General features: G+C 41.4%; 1 protein-coding gene across 1 annotated transcript in view; it reads right to left on the bottom strand.

Moving 5' to 3' along the window:
* The window catches only part of LOC118774527 (A disintegrin and metalloproteinase with thrombospondin motifs 2-like), an 85,332-nt gene extending 75,317 nt beyond the window's left edge, over nucleotides 1-10,015 (bottom strand). Inside the window, exons 1-2 of the mRNA XM_036523874.1 lie at nucleotides 9,911-10,015; nucleotides 7,896-8,290 (exon numbers count right to left, since the gene is read on the bottom strand). Of these exons, the coding sequence (XP_036379767.1) occupies nucleotides 7,896-8,290; nucleotides 9,911-9,995 (480 nt within the window). The 5' untranslated portion in view covers nucleotides 9,996-10,015. The remainder of the gene's footprint in view (nucleotides 1-7,895; nucleotides 8,291-9,910) is intronic.
* Between the last annotated feature and the right edge of the window lie 8,567 nt (nucleotides 10,016-18,582).

Genomic DNA, 18,582 nt, shown 5'->3' on the forward strand with positions numbered 1-18,582 from the left:
ATTAGCAAGACAGCCTTGGACAGCTGGGAAACTAGTTACCAACCCAAATAAAATGTCAACACGGGCATTGCTACGGTCATTTAAAATTAGTTTGCTACCTGGCTATCAATGCCTGTGATACATTACAAAAGCTATCTGATGGCAACCTTAACAGGATATACTATTTTGCCACCAAAAGCTTATGTCCTAAACACTGAGACCTTGACTAGTTAGGCTAGCCAGCTGGCAAACTTTATAAGCAAGCAGATAATAACACTGCTTTACTTGGTATAGCCTTTCTACATGTCACCATAAATGAGGAATCGCACTGCTGTTAGCAGTATATAAATAGCTAGCTAGACAGCTATTTATAAAGCTTGCCTTCACAGTTTTCTCTCTGAGCATGGTTTTAATGTTTGGAGCAAATCCAATATCATTTAATCTGTACCATTAATTCTGAATTAAAATGTTGTCTGGAAGGTTTGGACTGGTGCATTCTCTCATTAACTAAATCTACATCTCTACAGACAAGTGTAGCATTGACAGAAGTAGCTAGCTAACTGCCTAAGGTTGCCACTGAAGCATGTTAATAATTAATAAGTTAGGACACCTTCAACTCAATTCTGAAAGTTAGGACAGTAATTTTGGAATACAAAACAGTCAGGACTTCAGTCAAACTTCATTTGAAATAGGACAATGTAGTTTGGACTACTTGTTCTTTAAAGACAAATGTTCTGAACTGAGTTCTGTCTGTGAGACGGGATAGGATTTGACAGTCAGGACATTTTTGCAATATGTCCACAGGAGGTTACGCAAGCACGAGGCAGTGGGGGGAACTTCAGACAACTGGGAATGCGCAAGAACACAGACGCTTCAATAAGCAAACACACATGCAGCGTGGTGAATCCCATTTAAGCACGGTTCTCTGAGCCTCTGAAGAGTGCACACATAAAAGGCTCGGCCCAGGCAGATCTCTTAAAGAGTTACTAACAGCCCAGTGTCGGAAATACATAGCAACTTCATAAGAACTTCATAATGACTTATAATACTCTCATGTCAGCAGACATTCAGCTGGAAGGTCCATGTTGACAGCGTATGCTCTCATCTACAGCAGAGACTATATTTTTTACGCAGACTGAGAGTGTGCGTTGTGGACCACAGGATTATGGTTTTATTTTACCAGGCTGTATTAGAGAGCTTAGTCAGGTATGGGATGTCAGCATGGTATGGCAACCTTACTGTGCAATTAAAAACCAACCTAGCTCGTATGGTTCACACCGCTATGAAGGTGATGGGGAGGAGTGAATACCAACCCCTTCAGTCCATATATGAGCAGTCTGTTCTTACGCAAGCTCAGAGGATCCTGACCGACCCATCACATATCCTTCACACAGAATATGAGCTCTTGCCCTCTGGCAGACGATACAGAGTCCCCAAATGTAAATGCAACCGTTTTAAAAACTCATTTGTTCCTGTCTCTATCAAATTTTTAAACAATGCTGCTTGAGGCTGTACGGATTGTGCAACAGTCTTGGTGTTCTATTAATTTTGTGTGCAACATGTATCACACATAATATGCACTGTATTTTATCATGGGGTGTGTGCAATATTTTGTTATGTGCATTCTACTGTTGTGATTGGCACAGTATGGCACTATATGTAGTGTATTTTATTGTAACTATGAAGGCATTTTATGTGCGCAGCATTGAGTCCAAGACAAAATTCCGTAAGGGGACAATAAAGTATATTGTATCGTATTGTAGTATGTTGGGGCAATATCATTTCGGTAGATATGAATTTCAATACATTTAAAGTGTAAAGGTTGCATGTGATGTGGTTACAGCGGTGCTAATTGCTTTGGAGTCCAATGAAGGGATCGCAACTGGTCGTGGTGCGATCCCTTCATTGGATCATAATCATAATCAGGGAAAAGGGTGAAGATGAGGTGAAGGAGGGATGCCTTGAACAGCTGATACAGAAAGGAAGTGGGAAGTTGGATTTTTATAGTAGTGGATGGGACCAGTTTGTCTAGGTTTGCTTAACTGCTTAGAGACTGTCTGAAAACTGGTGGAATGACAGGGAAGAAGGTTTGATATGAATCAGCCCCTCCCTCCTTGCTGAGTTTCACTCTCCTAATGAGATTAATCCTAATGATCCTTTTACATGACACTTTATGCAGTTTTCCAACAGAATTTCCTCACTGGCTATGTCTTCCTAAAAAGCATATCAGCATTGCCTACATAGCATTCACTGAGATTTTACTTAGCGTGTTTTTAAAACCTGTGTGAGTTTTTTTTTATTTTAAACTACTCTAGTAAAGTGTCTCACTGTTAGCGACTAAACTGTAATTGTTTGTTTGAGAACGCTGCTCACTGCAGTCAACCCTATAATCAAGATCTGCATTAATTTTCCTTACCTTTCTCTCCCCCTCTGTGTGGACTGGATCAAGCACTTACCCAATTGCTATAGTTAAAGACACCATGTTAGAAACGCCCATGCTTACAGGACTCTTACCATTCCTCCAACAACAGTATTAAGAATGTTGAAATATGCAGGAAAACAAACCTCAGGTCAGATGATTGTGATTATGATTTAATCTGCCTCTTCTGAGTTTATTTGTCTCATTGGTACTTTTCACTGTTCGAGTTTCCATGGCATGCTTCTTGACTGCTCTCCAATAAACTAACATCCTCAAAAACTAAAACAAACCAAACACAAACATGCGGGAAAGCCAGGCAAGGCACAGACTATTCTCTCTCTCTCTTCTGTCTGCAGCAACGCAGACTATGGCTCCTCTCGTTAAGCGATTTTAATTGCCATCATCAAGGCGACTCTCCTACTCCAGCTTTTCCTGTGAATCGCCAAGAGGAAGAGAGCAGCTGTCTTAAATATTACTTTTAACCCATCCTGGATTGTATTCCCCAAGTGCCTGGCGAAGATCTGAATACCAAATCCTGCCTCGTCAACAAACTGCTCTGGAACTCCACCAGAAGGCTGAGGAGAGGGAGAGGAGGCATAAAAAAGGCACTTTTCAAAAATCATTTTTACTGTCTGATGCTACTCCCTGTCATAAAAAACATATGGCTGTTATTTTTTTTGTTCTAATTACCACAAGGTCAGTGTGTCTGCTGCCTTCTGAGCCCTCTTAAAGAGGGGAGGAGAGAATGGTGTTTCTGCACTATAGCAGAGTCATTTCGATTCATCTGTGTTCCCCTCGTCCACTCTTTTGCAGGACAACATAATTTACCTCTAGCTTCTCAGCACGGACAAGACTGCTGGTCTCTGCCTTCTTTTTTTTTTTTTCTTTTACGCAAACCGAAACACAAAGCAGACACTGACTGTGCTGACCATGTTGCACTGACCAGGCAGGAAGCACCACTCACTCAAACAGTCCACGCTCCTGGTCTGATTGTGTTTTCACCACTCAGAAATGAACTGAAAGCATGAGGAAAAACTAAACAGGGAGAGAATACCTGGGATGGAGGTGGGGGGCTTATGCCTGATGAAAACCTTGCGTAGTCCTGAAAGCAGAAGAGGTAAAGCTATGGAGCAGTGGATGTAGGAGGATAGTAACTGCATTTGCACATATGATGGTAAACGCTATTGTTTCATATAGACACATGCACTGGGAAGAGTGGAAGACACTATGGATCATAAGATCGTCTGCTAAATGCATGTAATGTAATGTAATGAAGAAACAACTCCGTTGTGGCAGGGTGTCTCATATCTGACCCTGACCCCTTCCTACATTTCTTCCCAATCACTTCCTCTATGGAAGAGTCAGCGAAGGTTGTGGCATCACCAGTTGATTATAAAGATCTTGTCCCGCCTGCTGCCACACCTCATTCTCATATTCATATTTACATTCCTTTGCACTTAGGCCACATCTCCACTGGACTCACTTACAAAGGTACATGACCAGCAGTGCACAAAGAAAACATTAGATCCCAAACAAACACGTCAATCCATCACACTGTATTATACTGACAACCACTGTCAAACTGAAGATGTGAACCAATAAATAGTAACTTCAGCTGCTTGTGTTAAGACCAACAGTGTCTGCCTCAACTGAGGCTCAGATTATCAGACCGACTCCCCATATACTGTGCTAAGGAGGCTCCTCTTATTGACCCCTAAAGCATAGAAGACTTATGAAATATATCAGTTATAGCTACTTCCATATAACCATCTGAACATAACTAAATAAATCATACAATGTGTATATTTTATGGTTCACAGTGTCTATAACTTCACAATCAATTCTATAATATTTATACACAGAATTGCATACAGCACATGAGTATGCTGTATGGGGGTGGCAGTGTACCATAGTGGCAAGGAACAGGGCTTGTAACCGAAAGGTTGCTGGTTTGATTCCCTGCTGGGGCACTGCGGTAAGCTACCTAATCCATGACCACCTTAGTCAATCCAGCTCTATTAATGGATAACATGTAAAAACTGTAATCTTTGTAAGTTGCTCTGTATAAGAGTGTCTGCTAAATGATAATAATGTAATGACTGTATATTGCACAAAACATGTTCTTTACACATTGGATTATACACTTCAGAATGCCCACCCCTTGAAGAGAGGGTTTAGAGAGGAAGTCCCGTCGAAAATCAAAAATTTTGTGGGCAGGCCTTTGTTCTTCCCCTTCTGCTGCAGCTTCATGTTAGTTGTCTAACATTTCCTGAATGCTTTAAATGTCTGGCCGATGGAATCATGGCCACTCAAAACCCACATGCTGATATGTTCAAAAGAATCTTTTTTCATGATTCTGGGTGTTTCTAAGTGATCAGACAGCCCACTGCAGGGAGCTCTTGAGTGCTTCTGCTGCTACAGACGCTTGCACTGAACCCAGACTGAGTCTGCTAGCCCATCCATCTCTAGCTTGACACCTGTCATCAGCTGGCAATGAGCAGTAGAGGGACACAACCGGCTTCAGCCGCCCAGGGTTAGGTGGAACTACATTGCCCAGAGTTCCTCAGGTCACAACAGCATCAGTGCCTCCTAGCAACTTGCCAGGTGCTGGTAAATTCTCAGGTTGTCCTCAGTGGAAGATGTGCTGCTCCTCAAATTAGCACTGGCTCTTCTGTAGCTTGTAGCACAAGAACCATTGGCCTTGTATCAGGGGCACACCAGTGCCTTGCCTCCTTTTCATGAGTAAGGACACTGCTCCGTACTGAGTGGGTTGTGGTCAATTAGTGATTCCAAAGAGCAAAGATGAAAATGAAGGAGAAATAAACACGTATTTACAGAAAAGGAATCTGTACATATCCACTCACTCCAATGCACTGTACCTCTTACACATAGTATGGCTATCTTAGGTTATCAACTCGAAAAGGACAATCAGATTCCAAAATACTCACTACATCTTAAAACGTCACAAATTATAAGCTTGAATTTTGATTTTCCATCAGATTTCACCAACACGCTTTTCTGACATATTTCATTGACATTCTTTTGTCTTGTGGTAAAGAGATCATTTCAAATGAAGATTCTGCCCCTCTAAAGAGCAGCCAACTCCCTTTCCATTGATCCATGTGGCCATGTCAAATTAGGGCCAAAACAACACTGCAACCTAGAAAACATGTTCAGATATCCAGGCCCTGGCCAGATGTAAGCAGACAGACGGCTTCTACAAAGGTGACAGAAGAATGGACTGAGCAAACAAAAAGAGGGGGAGAGACAGAGAGATTGAGAGAGAGAGACTGTAAAGTCATATCAATAAAGCGAGCTTCTTTTTATGAATTCACGAAATCCAGCTGTCTGCCTCCCACTTCTTTTTGGTTTGCAGGGCGCAGGGAGCCAAGAAACCGGGAGAAATACTGCCAAACAGCGAGACTAACAGAGGCACGACATCAAACGGGGACGATCAGATCAAAGCGAAGAAATGACTTTAAAACACTGAGGCAAAAAGAAACAAAAGAAAGTCAACAGCCCTCCGTGACTGTCAACGCCCACCACGTACTCGTGACCAAGCTGTGACACTGGGTTTACCAGGCACTCACTCAGGTGTCTCCAGTTGTAATTTATTCTCTGCACAGAGACTGTCATCTCCTGAAGCCGAGAAGAACCTGTCGCATCGCTCCAGTGCCACAAGAGTGGCCAGGCAATGCTGTAACTGTCAGTCTTCCTATATTCACACACACACATGCACTCATGCACGCACGCACACACACACACACATACACACACACACACACACACACACACACACACACACACAGTGGAATACCCTCTCAACCAACAATCTGCCATCCAAGGGAATCAACGGCAGCCATCAGAGAAAAAAATTCTGCCCACTCATTAAGCATTGCTGACACATGGGCATGTGGCCAGAAATGTAGCATACTGGTAAGGAGCAGGGTTCGTAACCGAAAGGGTGCCGGTTTGACTCCCTGCTGGGGCACTGCTGCACCCTCGGGTAACAAGATACTTATCCTACAATTGCCTTAGTAAATATAAATGGATAAATGGATAACATGTAAAAACTGTAATCTATATAAGTCGCTTTGGATAAGAGCATTTGATAAATGACAATGATGATGATGATGATGATGATGACACAGTGCAGCCATGAAGGGAGCCATCAGGTCTGGTTATGTCCAGCCTACGCCACGTCCCACTGACAAAAGTAATGAGGAAGGCAGCAGCAGAAGACTGGCAGAAGTCCTTTATAATTCAAGAATTCAAGTCTCTGGGGGTGTGCGTTTACGCGTTAATGCGTCCACGGTCACTGGCCGGACTAACAGGGCCTGCACACAAATGGCTTGCTTTTCACTGGGAATAAAAGGGAAGTCAAATCCTGTTACAGTCAGAGGTATTCTTCCTCGTGCCCTTACTGTCACCACCTGAGGAGCTCCCTGTCATGCGATTGACTGGGCTGGTCTGATGTCTGTCATATAACATGGCCATTTCCGCTGCACTACGGCAATAAACCAGCAATGCTCGCTGACAGTCCGAAAATCTTGCATGCACATGTGCGTGATCATTCTGCAAGACCACATGCAAGCACGCATATGCCGTAAAGCTGTTTTGCTCGATCCATTTTATGATCTCTTAGTCTAGTTTGTTACAGTCACAGCAAAAAGTGTACAACGTGAAAGTAAAGTACACATTCCACAGCCAAACTCTAAAGTAAAATTTCCATACCAAAATATGAATTCTTTAGATGATTAAGATGATCGCCTCCCAAGAATGACTGACCAGAATATTACTCTGTACTGCCAAAACAGGGACATATGCGGTACCATATTTCATTATAAACCTACAGAAGGGCCTTGTTCTGCTGACTCAAACCCTGTTTTTACAGTAACTACTCCTTAAAAAACACTTGCAACACCAGTGATCTCCACCAGTGGGTGATTTTTTAGGGATTAGGAATAATAGGATCTAGTGCTTTTGAAAATCCCAACCAATCAGTGCCCTCCTCCCCACCATCCCCACCCTGACGAAAATTAAATAACTCCCCATCTCCATTGTAATTTACCATTCATTCTCACAGGGTGTTAATTAACATACCATTTGGCTAGCTAGCAAGACCAGCTCAGCAGCCAACATTAGTTATGGACATTGTTTAATGAAATTATAGTCTCCATTTCAGTAAGACAAATCATTGCCAAATGCTTCAAAATGGACAATACTTCATTCCAGATGTTCATGAGCTAGAAACAAATTCGTCCTTTTTTCCATATTTGCTGTAACAGGCTGAGTAATCTCTGAAGTTTTCCAAAATCTGAATAACCAATTTAACAAACACCAAAGGAAGAAGACAAACATATTTCTTAACGACGCCACTTTAAATTCCAATAAAATGCCCGAATCCTTTGATCTTATTATCAAACTGCAGGTAAATAACAGTAAGGAAACAACCCACAGTGTTCAGTATTGTGGCCACATAGAGCTCTGAACTCACCAAGCCGTCACAATTGCTGATGGCAACAGATGCGCCCTTTATGTCCGTGACGTCACCTACGTACAGACAGTTGCTCAAGATGGGTTCCGAGCGCGTCACGTCGTCGTCCTCCCGCCACTCCACCCTGGCTCCGGGGGCCACCAGCCTCGAGTTTAGCCGCAGGCGCAGGTGGAACTCCCGGCCGAAGACGGTGACGTTGTAGAAGAGCGTTTCCCCGCGCACCGCGTGGTGCTCTCCCTCCTCGCCGTCGGCTGATCCCGCCTCTCTCTTCCAGCGCGTATGGAACCGCTCGCTGATGCGCTCGGCGGATACGGCGTGCGACAGAAACCTGCCCTCTGCGTCCGTGCTCATAGGTGTCACCACTCCGTACTCCCCGAGCACGTGCTGCAACGAGTCTGCACACAGACAGATGCATATGGAAGGACAGAGTGTTACACACGTGCATATTGATTACGCACACGTCAAGACGCACATACGAAGAAACTTTTTTCATTATTAGAAATTGTTATAGTGTTGTTCTTTGCAATAAGAAAGTATGTTTATTCGTACACAACTACACCTTAACAATTGTATATGAAAACAATGTAATGTAACAATGTCATTAAATCAACGACGTGATTAAAGATGAGCTGCAGGTGCAGAAAAAAATATTCCGATGAAATATTCTGTGACGCGAGACGAGCTCAGATGGGCGTCTGTGTGTATTTCACCTGCTGTATCTTCAGATCGACAGACCACAGGAAAAGACATTAGAAGCAACGTGCAACCGCTGAGTGTTTTCTCACATACCTCTGCTGACGAGCAACTGGGAGCTCAATCCGCTTTACGATTCATTTGCTGAAAGCCACCTGCGTGTTTCGCTTACAGACACTTGCGATTGAACTATTACGCGCGTGGAATATCCATGTAACGTTTGGCTACATTATCGTTATCTCTGCTAAATAAAACCAAGTGTTCTAGTACAGTTAGCTCCACTATTTACTTTGTCAATTATATTCTTTTCGTATTTTTCTGACCTGCCGTTCGTGCTCGTGCAGCTGCATTGCTGGAAAGCTAAGATACAAAGGCTAAGCCTTTTTTTTTTCTTCGAAAGTGAATTATAGCCTACTTCCAAAAGTTGTTTAGTCAAGCATCCCAGAAGTACTCTTCCGAAAGAAGTGCTGCATCTACCTCATTTTTATTATTGCAGATAATTGCATTATGGCAATTACCACCTTCGTCGTTCACATGGAACTTCAACATAAATGAAATCATAATCACACCAGTGACCGTCCGGCCCGCGGAGATGCCCTTAACAAGAATACGCGTGAACAATTGTGCCTAATATTTGTCTATGACCACTTAGATAAAGTAAAATATTTGCTGATTAAGCTTTTATTTTCTAAAAGCAAATCGTTGCCCTGTCGTCATTGTCAGCGTAATTTCAATTAATGCCAAATTCCTGATCTACAGATAAAAAGTAGCTAATGACATGATTTACGTTTTTGTATATTATTGCACTTACACTGGTTTTCCGTTAACGATCGTTCTTGAGAATCAATTTCAGTTGATGTTTTATTTGCACTGAATTTCATCCTCTTTTGTTATTTAGGAATATTAACTGATTAACATGGTTTGCCAGCATCACAGTCTTTCGTTAATTCGGTAGTCATCGAAAAATAGCAGTGACCGAATGACTGCTTCGTTTTAATCGATATTGTGAGAGTACTGTTGTAAACATTTAAAAGTATAATTGAGTCACGCGCGCAGACTGCATAGTTGTACATAATTTTGCTAGTGGGAGGATATGGAGAGAAAAAAGGAACTTAAATGCAATGACTGATGATTAGGCAGAAAATACACAATATTTCCCAAGTTCCCGTGAATCTTGGAAAAAAAGATTTACGAGACAGATGTTTAAACTGATGGAGAACTGCATGGAAAATAACGGTAAAACTGTCTTCGCGGCAGAGGGTAACAGCACGTAAGTTCGCAACACTCCAGACTTTAAGTGCAAATAAAACAGTCGCACGTACCTATGCTATTGGCGATATAAAGGCTGCCAGTGTGCAGACAGAACGTGAAAATAATTAAGAATGTAAATCCAGACACAATATCCATGGCAGCTCCGAACTGCGCGCGCAAGAAAGACGGACTTCGGGATCCAGTGCAGTTTAAGTTCCTCCCGATCAGCTATCCACCACTTAAGTGACAGCAGCCCGCAAGTAACTGTAAAGTGCACTGTGAGGGAACGCTCTCTCTCTCCCTCCCTCCCTCCCCCTCCCTTTCTCTCTCTCTCTCTCTCTCTCTCTCTCTCTCTCTCTCTCTCTCATACACACACACACATACACACACATTCTCTGTCTGTCTCTCTCTTTTTCTGACTGCACATTCTTAAGCACACGTTTTCATATACGGTTCTTTTGAAGTTGAAGAACTGCCTATACTTCAAAATGCAATATGAAAATGTGCGCTCGCCATTCACCCACTGTACCTTTTCTAAATGATTATGATGATGACGATGCTTAAGACTATTAATGTAATCATCGGTAGCTGTAGTATTCTAATAATAATAATAATAATAATAATAATAATAATAATAATAAATATAAATATATCGATAGTAGAAGCAGCAGAATTCTTGTTGTTTCATTGTAATTACTATGGCATTTTCCCATTACCTGTTGTTGAACAAGCCAGTTTGGCATACTGTATCTTGCATGGTGCACGTTTCTAAAAGGAGTAATTGATACAAGAGCGCCCCCTATGTCGTAAATTGGAACCCGTCTTTGCGAAGGAACCCTTAAACTAACCAGGAATGCACTGTGTAATGTTTTAGAAAATATGTCCTTCCTCTAAATCTGCATCCAGCACAGGTATCCAGCTATTGTATTTGAATTTATATCATGCTATTCATATTAAAAGGGTAATCAACAAGCTATATAAGTTGAACATAGTTTACTTTCATTTTAGGAATATAAGCCTTATGAGGGAAAGGTTATTTCTGGAGGATTATAACAAAATTATTTCTCCTCCTAGAAAAAGAATTAAATAAAATAATATAATTTCCACTATTTCTTTTGAGAATCATAGTAACACTTCCTGTTTGGAATGGGTCCCTAAAGTGTTCCTTTTTTGTATTTGAAGTTGAATAACTTTATTTTTAATTAGCGCATCTGTTTAATTAATATGCAAAATTTCCTCTCTGTGTTGGGGTCACATCATTTTTGTTTGTTTGTTTTGTGAGAAGATTTGGCCCAGCACATAGTATATTTTTCAGAGCATGTTGTTCACACAGCCCTGCCAGCCAAAATGCGTGATTCATTTACCCTGCAGATACTCCACCACTGGAATTCTGAAATGCTGAAATGAATCACCAAACATACACACGCACACACACACAGGCGGTTGGGTGATGGATGCCTACATTTTATAAAAATAAATAGCAGCTGTGTGTGTAATATGCCCCTGCTTTTTGCCAGGAAATTAGTAATATGTCCTATGGCACTGATGCACAGTGAAAGACAATAGGTGGCCTCCCAAAAACGGATATCCAATGGGCACCAGTTCTCAGCAACCATGCCATGGCTTCAACCCCCACAACATAGATGAGTCTGCCAATTCTCACTCTACCACTAGGTCAAGCCAAGTATTCAGCTTTCATATGTTTCAGGATAAGTATCATGTATTTTCATGCATAACTCTAGATTCTGAACCGCATGCTGTAAGCCTAGGACCTTAGACCCTGTTCCAGCTGCAGGTACCAGCCAAAGCTTTACATCAGAGCAAACAGAAAAAGTAAAACCTTATAAATAAGTTGTTTTGTTCATGGATGGTTTTCTGGTCACTCAAAGTCTTCAAGAATCATATACAGAAAGGAGCACAGGTGGGCTTTTACATTGTTGGTGCTTGGTGTTGATTCATTGTTTTAGAGTTGACTGAATTAAAACTTAAAGTGAACATAACTAAAAGTATTACAAATTATGCTGAAAATCACTCTCAGTTGTTAAACAATTAAATATATCTGCATAAATGAGGAATAGTGACTTTGAGTGTGTCTCAGTCACTCTGAATGTCCCAGGTTTGGTGATAAAATCATGCAATTGTCATCATAGCTCCTTTTGCAGGGGAGATGTCTTCCCTTCAGTCTGGGGGGAATGTATAACATGGGAACTCATTGAAACTGAGAGATGTTACTTTGCAAAGTACATAGAGGTGTCACACTGAACCAATTTATGTCACATCTACTGTGCACGACAACGACAGTACCAGCATGCAGAGAAAGTACCAGCATTCTGTACGGCAAACTTTTTTCCTTCAAAAAGTATATTACAGATTTATAAAAATAAAATATGTCATCTAATGCAATTTTTGCTATCATTTAGAGCCATGTTCACTCACATATTTTGTGTGTTGTGCTGTCCCAGTGCTGACCTTTTTGGATGACTTGAGCTTATGGGAGAGACGCATCCCTCAGAGAGGAGTGGGAAGGGTAATCTAGGGATTTACAAGAGCTGTAGGGTCAGGGGTCAAAGGGCATGACCTTGTGGTCAGGGACGCTCCGGCCTGCCAGAGTGAATGAAATCAAATGAAGATAAATTAGGAAGGACATAAGCGATCTTGCTGTGCGGGAAGCCCACTCATTCGCAGGAAGTGACATCACAAGCCACAACCTCACTGCCTGGCTCGGAGTGTCCTGGGTTCACCTCTCACAGAGAACAAGGCACACGGTGTGCTGCTCCAGCATTCCGGAATTCGAGAATGCCGTGCGGAATGGAAAGCTCCCTCCATCGCAGGAATTTAGAGTGTGGAATGTCGATAGCATGCAAAATGCATTCGCAGCAGTCGTATGTTTCCCAATGGGAAAATTGTTGCTTTAGTTCTATAATGAAAGGGACTTGCGCTGACTATTTCAGTGGGCAAGCATTTATGGGTCATCACATTTAGCCAAATGGAGGGGATCATTACTGCTTCATTTATTTCCCTGTTTTACCCCAAATTTGGAATTGCCAGTTGATAACTAGAACACCTGGGCTGGTAGTACTAAAACGAGGCACGTGTGCAATGCTGATACACTCTCCCATTCATAGGAAGGGAGTACTGTACATCCATACAAACTCAACACTGGTAACACATTGGTGGAAATAAACTGGGAGACCTCCTGTGTAATGCTTTGGAAGAGCCACCTTCTCTGTGAGCAACAAGAGTGAAAGAGGCTGTTTCCTCTGCCGCGAAACAAGGTTGTTTGGTTGTGACAGTGAATGGAATCAAACAAGCAAGAGCACAGCAAAGCAAACACCAGATGAGTGGAGCTCTCCATCGGGGTGCCTGGCAGACATGAAGAGCGAGCGTTCTCTGAACAGCAGTGAGCTCCAGCTGGACACCACCAAGACGCCGGAGAAGCTTGTGACTGTTGCCATGACAAGTTTGTGCCCAAATCCTCACAGACCAAACGAGACTAATTGAGACATGATGCTTGAATGAAAAGTAAGAGGATCCTTTGTTGATCAGAATGTGGCCCTTTATCCGGAACAGAAAGAAAATGTAAAATATTAACAAAACACAGGAACTGAATCAAAGCTCACGCGAATAGTGCGTGGTGTCTGTGTGCGCACTGGTTTGTGTGCATGTGGTGCATGTTTGAGTGAAGGGAGTGGTGATATTATGTTTAATAAGAATGATAATCCAAACTTTATAATATCAGTCATTCCCCTGGCTGATCCACTTACTGTCACCCTGAGAAAAGCAGAACGTCACAGAGACTGACACAGAACCTTCTAGCCATGTTCTGCTGGGAGAGAGAATATTACTCTCTTCTTGAAATGTCATCTCCCAGAATGCCCTGCAACTTTACAAAAGTTGTAAAGATTTCTAATGAGGCTTGCACTGGCATCCAAGAGAAAATTAGTGGGATCTGAGCACTGCCAATCAAAATATTCTGCCGAGAGCTTGGTGGAAAAAAAAAAAAACTAAACTAAAACTCTGTCCGGATATGTTCTTTCCCCCTCCCTTCTGTAGTTACACAAACAGGCGTGTGAGGAGAACCCAAGACAGACGTCTCTCCACAGAACCCATTCCAGCAGGGGCTCTGCTGAAGTGATCCAGAGTCCAAACTGTTCTAAGAGGGGGGAGGGTGGAGTATGAAAAAAATTTGGATCTGGCAGGACGCTCAGGCCCAGATGTCTCTCAGCTGCTGTCCAGCCGTAACGCGGAGAGCTGTAATGCCGATCCGAGTGTGGAGGAAACCAGGACCGCAACAACAAATCCCTCATGAGCCTTCGCCCCACAGCAGTCTGACTCTACTGTCTCTACATTAGAATTAGATCATTAGGTATGGACCATGCATTTCATATCCATTTGTACAGCTGCATATCCCAGAGTTAGATCATTAGATATGCACCATACATTCACAATATCCATTTGTGCAGCTGGATGCATTTAATACACCGTATACAAATCATCCTTTCGCACAGGAAAATTAAAAATAAAAAATTCCCCCAGGGAATCGGGGAATTGAACCTGAAGCCTGTTACCACATCCTCTGGCCAGTGCTGTCAAACTTTCCTCTGGCCTGTCCTGTTGGTAAAGCCACTTAAGGGAAATGGTTAATGGAGACAGATGGGGCCGCAGGCTCTTTAGGGTGTGGGGTAGACGCAGCTGTGTTCACTGTTGTACAGTGCGGTGTGGGTGTGGGTGTGCCAAGGCCGGCTCCACACGCCAGGCTGTCTGAAGACCTGTGGTGATTTTTCAAGCACTGTTTTCCAAGAGAGATCTATGGCAAAGGCTACAACAGGTATGCCTCAAACTGAAATCGCAGTTTAATGGAGAGGGAGGACAGCATATGTTACCAAGGGTGGTCACAGATGCACAACAGGAATATGCACATATTTACTGCCACCAGTCACTGCAGCTTGCAGCACAGACGCCCTGACTGCAGTCTCAGGTGACCTGTCGAAATACGGCACTCAGAAATGCAGATAAAGGGTGGCGCTTGGACAAGCGGGGGTGGAGTCCATTTTCTGTTTGATTGTAATCGGCAGAGATGAATTTCAATCCAATCCACCAAAAGAAACCCGAGATGATTGAGCGGTGTCACGAAAGACCCACTAAGATATACCTGTGCTTCAGATGGGGGCTTCATCAATGGAATGGTGGGCCAAATGCTTGATAACTTGCTCTTCATTAGATGCTTTGTCTATATGAGGTCCTGTCAGAAGGTGCACGAGTGCACGAGTTTATTGCGAGTGGTTTGAATCAACCTGATGAAATTAGCCTGAAAGCATGGTGCAAGGATAGGCACCCCTGCTCTTAATTATCTGGTTAGATTAATTATTCTACTAAATTAATGCTTGTGAGCATATGCTGAAGGTGATCAACATTTCACAGTTCAGACTGAATCACCTGTGTCAACAGAATATCTGATCCAATTATGTGATTAAGAGTTCAGGCGGAACAGAAACCAGGAGCATCTCCAGCAGCCTAGGATCAAGACTGTTCACCTGTTGTGCAGTAATTAAGGCTTTAGACCTATAACCAGAATGTTTCAGGTTCTAATCCCAAGATGGCCATTTAACATGTATGCTATTCTCGCCCTGGATATGATAGCACTATAAACACATTGTCTGTCCCATTATATGTAAATGGTCTGTCTCATGCCTTCCATCAATATCTTCCCATCGCTGAACTGTTTCACCACCTTGTAGTACAACAGCACAAGGCCAAGTTTATACAGCGACATATTATGTATGTATTATGCCACTGCAGAGCAACAGTGTGCAGTGATGTAGAGCATGGCTTGTAACTAAAAGGTTGCCAGTTCAATTCCCCACTGGGGCATTGTCATTAGCCCACAATTGCCTCAGTAAATATCCAGTTGCATAAATGGATAAAACTGTAAGCTATGTAAGTTGCTCTGGATAAGATCAACTGCTAAATGAAAATAATGTAATGTAACACATTTATGTATGTGCTTATGTACATCTATCTGTCTATATGTACAATATACATTTTGACCATCAAGATTGTTATAAAGCACTGAACACCACATGGCAATTTCTAAAGGGAAATTAAAAAATGAAGTTGATGAATATTCCTTATAATTTTCCATCATTTCCACAACCATTTCCAGATGTATAGACATTAGATTATTTAGAAGTATTACATCATTAAAACATAATTCAGGAGATTCATCCTGGCGTTGTGCTGTAAGATTAATAGAGGAGGGTTTTTTTTACAGAATTCTGTAATCTGCATAGCAGAGAGAGTATCATGTCTCCTAGCAGTTTTTATAAGAATGTGTCCAAGAATCTGTTCACCTGCACAGAATGAAATTCTGCATACTGACCACCAGGCTTCCATCTGTAGTAGCAATCCAATATTAAAAAATAACTGCTCGATATTTGAGAGCCAAACCAATGTAGGTGCTTCTTATAAATATCTTACTCCATCCTTCAACCCATTAATGAATTATTTAATTTATGCCTTTGAAATGTTAAATAAACCTCACCTCAAAGAATGGGATTAAACATTTTGTGTGCTTACCTGACAAAGAAAACAAAGGCATAGCATTGTATGTCAATGCATGTAAACGTAGAACCTTGTGGGGCTGTCTGTAGATGTCAAGCTACAGATGCCAAAGGAAACTATTTCATTGACTTACAAGAGTGCACCTCCTTTGTATAAGACATGTAAACACTGGTGCTGTCTAAAAAGCTCTAGTACAGAGTTTTCAGAGTTTTCTCCTCACACATTTTTACATTCATGAAACCAAATGAATGATAGAAATAATTTGCATTGGAAAATGATAAAAACTGCATTTATTTGTATTTCAAGGATGTTGATTGAATCCAGCTGGATGCTATGATATGAGTGAATGTTTTGGAAAATGGAATTTTTCATAAATATCATGAGAGTTCGTATGAATTTTGTGCCACCACCCAGCAGGCGCTTATTATGGTTGTTTGGATTGAGATTTGGCTTTTTAAGTAAACACTTTATTAATGCTGTTTTGAAAGAGCCAGGCACGTAGCCCATGGAAAGAGGTGCTTTGATTATATTCAAAACAGGGTTGGCACAGAACAGGTGGCACTTCCTTTGCAAGCTCTATGGGAATAGGATCATACGAGCATGAGGAAGGTTTTTGAAGTTAGCTCTTCTGGTTATTTCAGACTCATCTATCAAAGACTAAACTTCTAAGGATTGTCTTGGCCCGACGGTGGGAGCGATGGTGATGTCTAGCACACTTTTTGCATTACCAGGCACAGCTCCTAGGGTTTTTGAAATGTCATCGCTTCTACTGAACACATAAACAAAATTATAGGTAGTGAGTGTCTCTTTGTTTATTTGTGAATCAAGCAGCTGTGTCAAGGAGAAATCTGGGATCACCTTTGCCAGTCAATAACTTCATAAAAAAAGTAAAATGACCTTGAGGAAGAGAGATTTCTTTATTGGCTATCATGTCATAGGCCAAACTGATGTTATACAACCTAAGTACTACCTGTGTGGTTTTAACGTTTTTCAGTCCTCACTCAGCTTCTTCAAAGCAGCAGTAAGAAAAGAGGGAGAAGGGCCTTGACAAATGTTGTCTCCTGCATTTTGATCAGTCTAACTGACCTCGGCTGAACTGAGCCAGGCAGGCTCACTTCTTTCTGTTGTCAAGCTTTTGGTAATAAGAGGAATTCAGCTTGCATTTCTGAAATGAAGACATTCCGCTCGGTGTGTTTGGCTTGTCATTGGAAGTCCACATGCATGAGTGTATAATATGTATGACATGTACTCATGGGGAAAAAGCTCTGTTAAAAATAGACTGTTCAAGCTAAGTATTCTCAACAGAAGCTAAGCAATCAATATAGAGCAATTTGAACCTTGTGATTTTAGCACAATTGTGTATGTTAAATTCTGAGAATCATCCTTGGGTATTTAAGTGGCATCTCTCACTGGTCACAAAAACATTTTATACATTTAAGGAGAAAAAAGTACCCTTTTTATTAAAGATTTTCAATCTCTCAACACATAGTTTTCCACATATTTATACTTTAAAATGTGTTCAGTTTTTATTTCCTCATAAATTAACAACATGCTACACCTACTTCATTAAAACTTATATAATAACTATATTGTTGATTTATTACACATTAATGAAACATTTTTATCCTCATAACAATTCTTCATGTATTGGCTTATTACACATTAATAACATGCTATACCTCTGATCACAGTCTCTGCATTGTTGGCTTATTACACATGCAAAACATATATTTCATTTTAAGATAACACATTTGAAATATATTCTGGTAAACTTCTTCCATATGTGTTTCAAGCATGTCTATCTGTTCAGCCATCAATATGCTATTTGAAACGAACCCCCCAATACTATACCAAAAATAAAGCAAGGAATGCAAGGAAATAAATCGTGCAAGACATCACATGTGCTTGAGACTTTATGTTACTACTTATTATTTTGCATGTTGTTATTTTGCATTTTGCATGTTGTATGTTTTGAAAAAAGGAGGTGTGCGTTGAGTGGCTAATTGCTTGATTATTGATAGATTAACAAATTGATTAACTAATTGACACTAGTTACTGATGTAACTTTTTGTCAGGAAGTGGCTAAATTGTTTTCAGCTATAAATATCAATGACAAACTGACATTGAAAAAAAATCTGACCATGTGAACGGTATATTTTTTAAAATATTGATCTTGGACATG

The sequence above is a fragment of the Megalops cyprinoides genome, chromosome 3 (genome assembly GCF_013368585.1).
Source record: "Megalops cyprinoides isolate fMegCyp1 chromosome 3, fMegCyp1.pri, whole genome shotgun sequence".
Classification (NCBI taxonomy): domain Eukaryota; kingdom Metazoa; phylum Chordata; class Actinopteri; order Elopiformes; family Megalopidae; genus Megalops; species Megalops cyprinoides.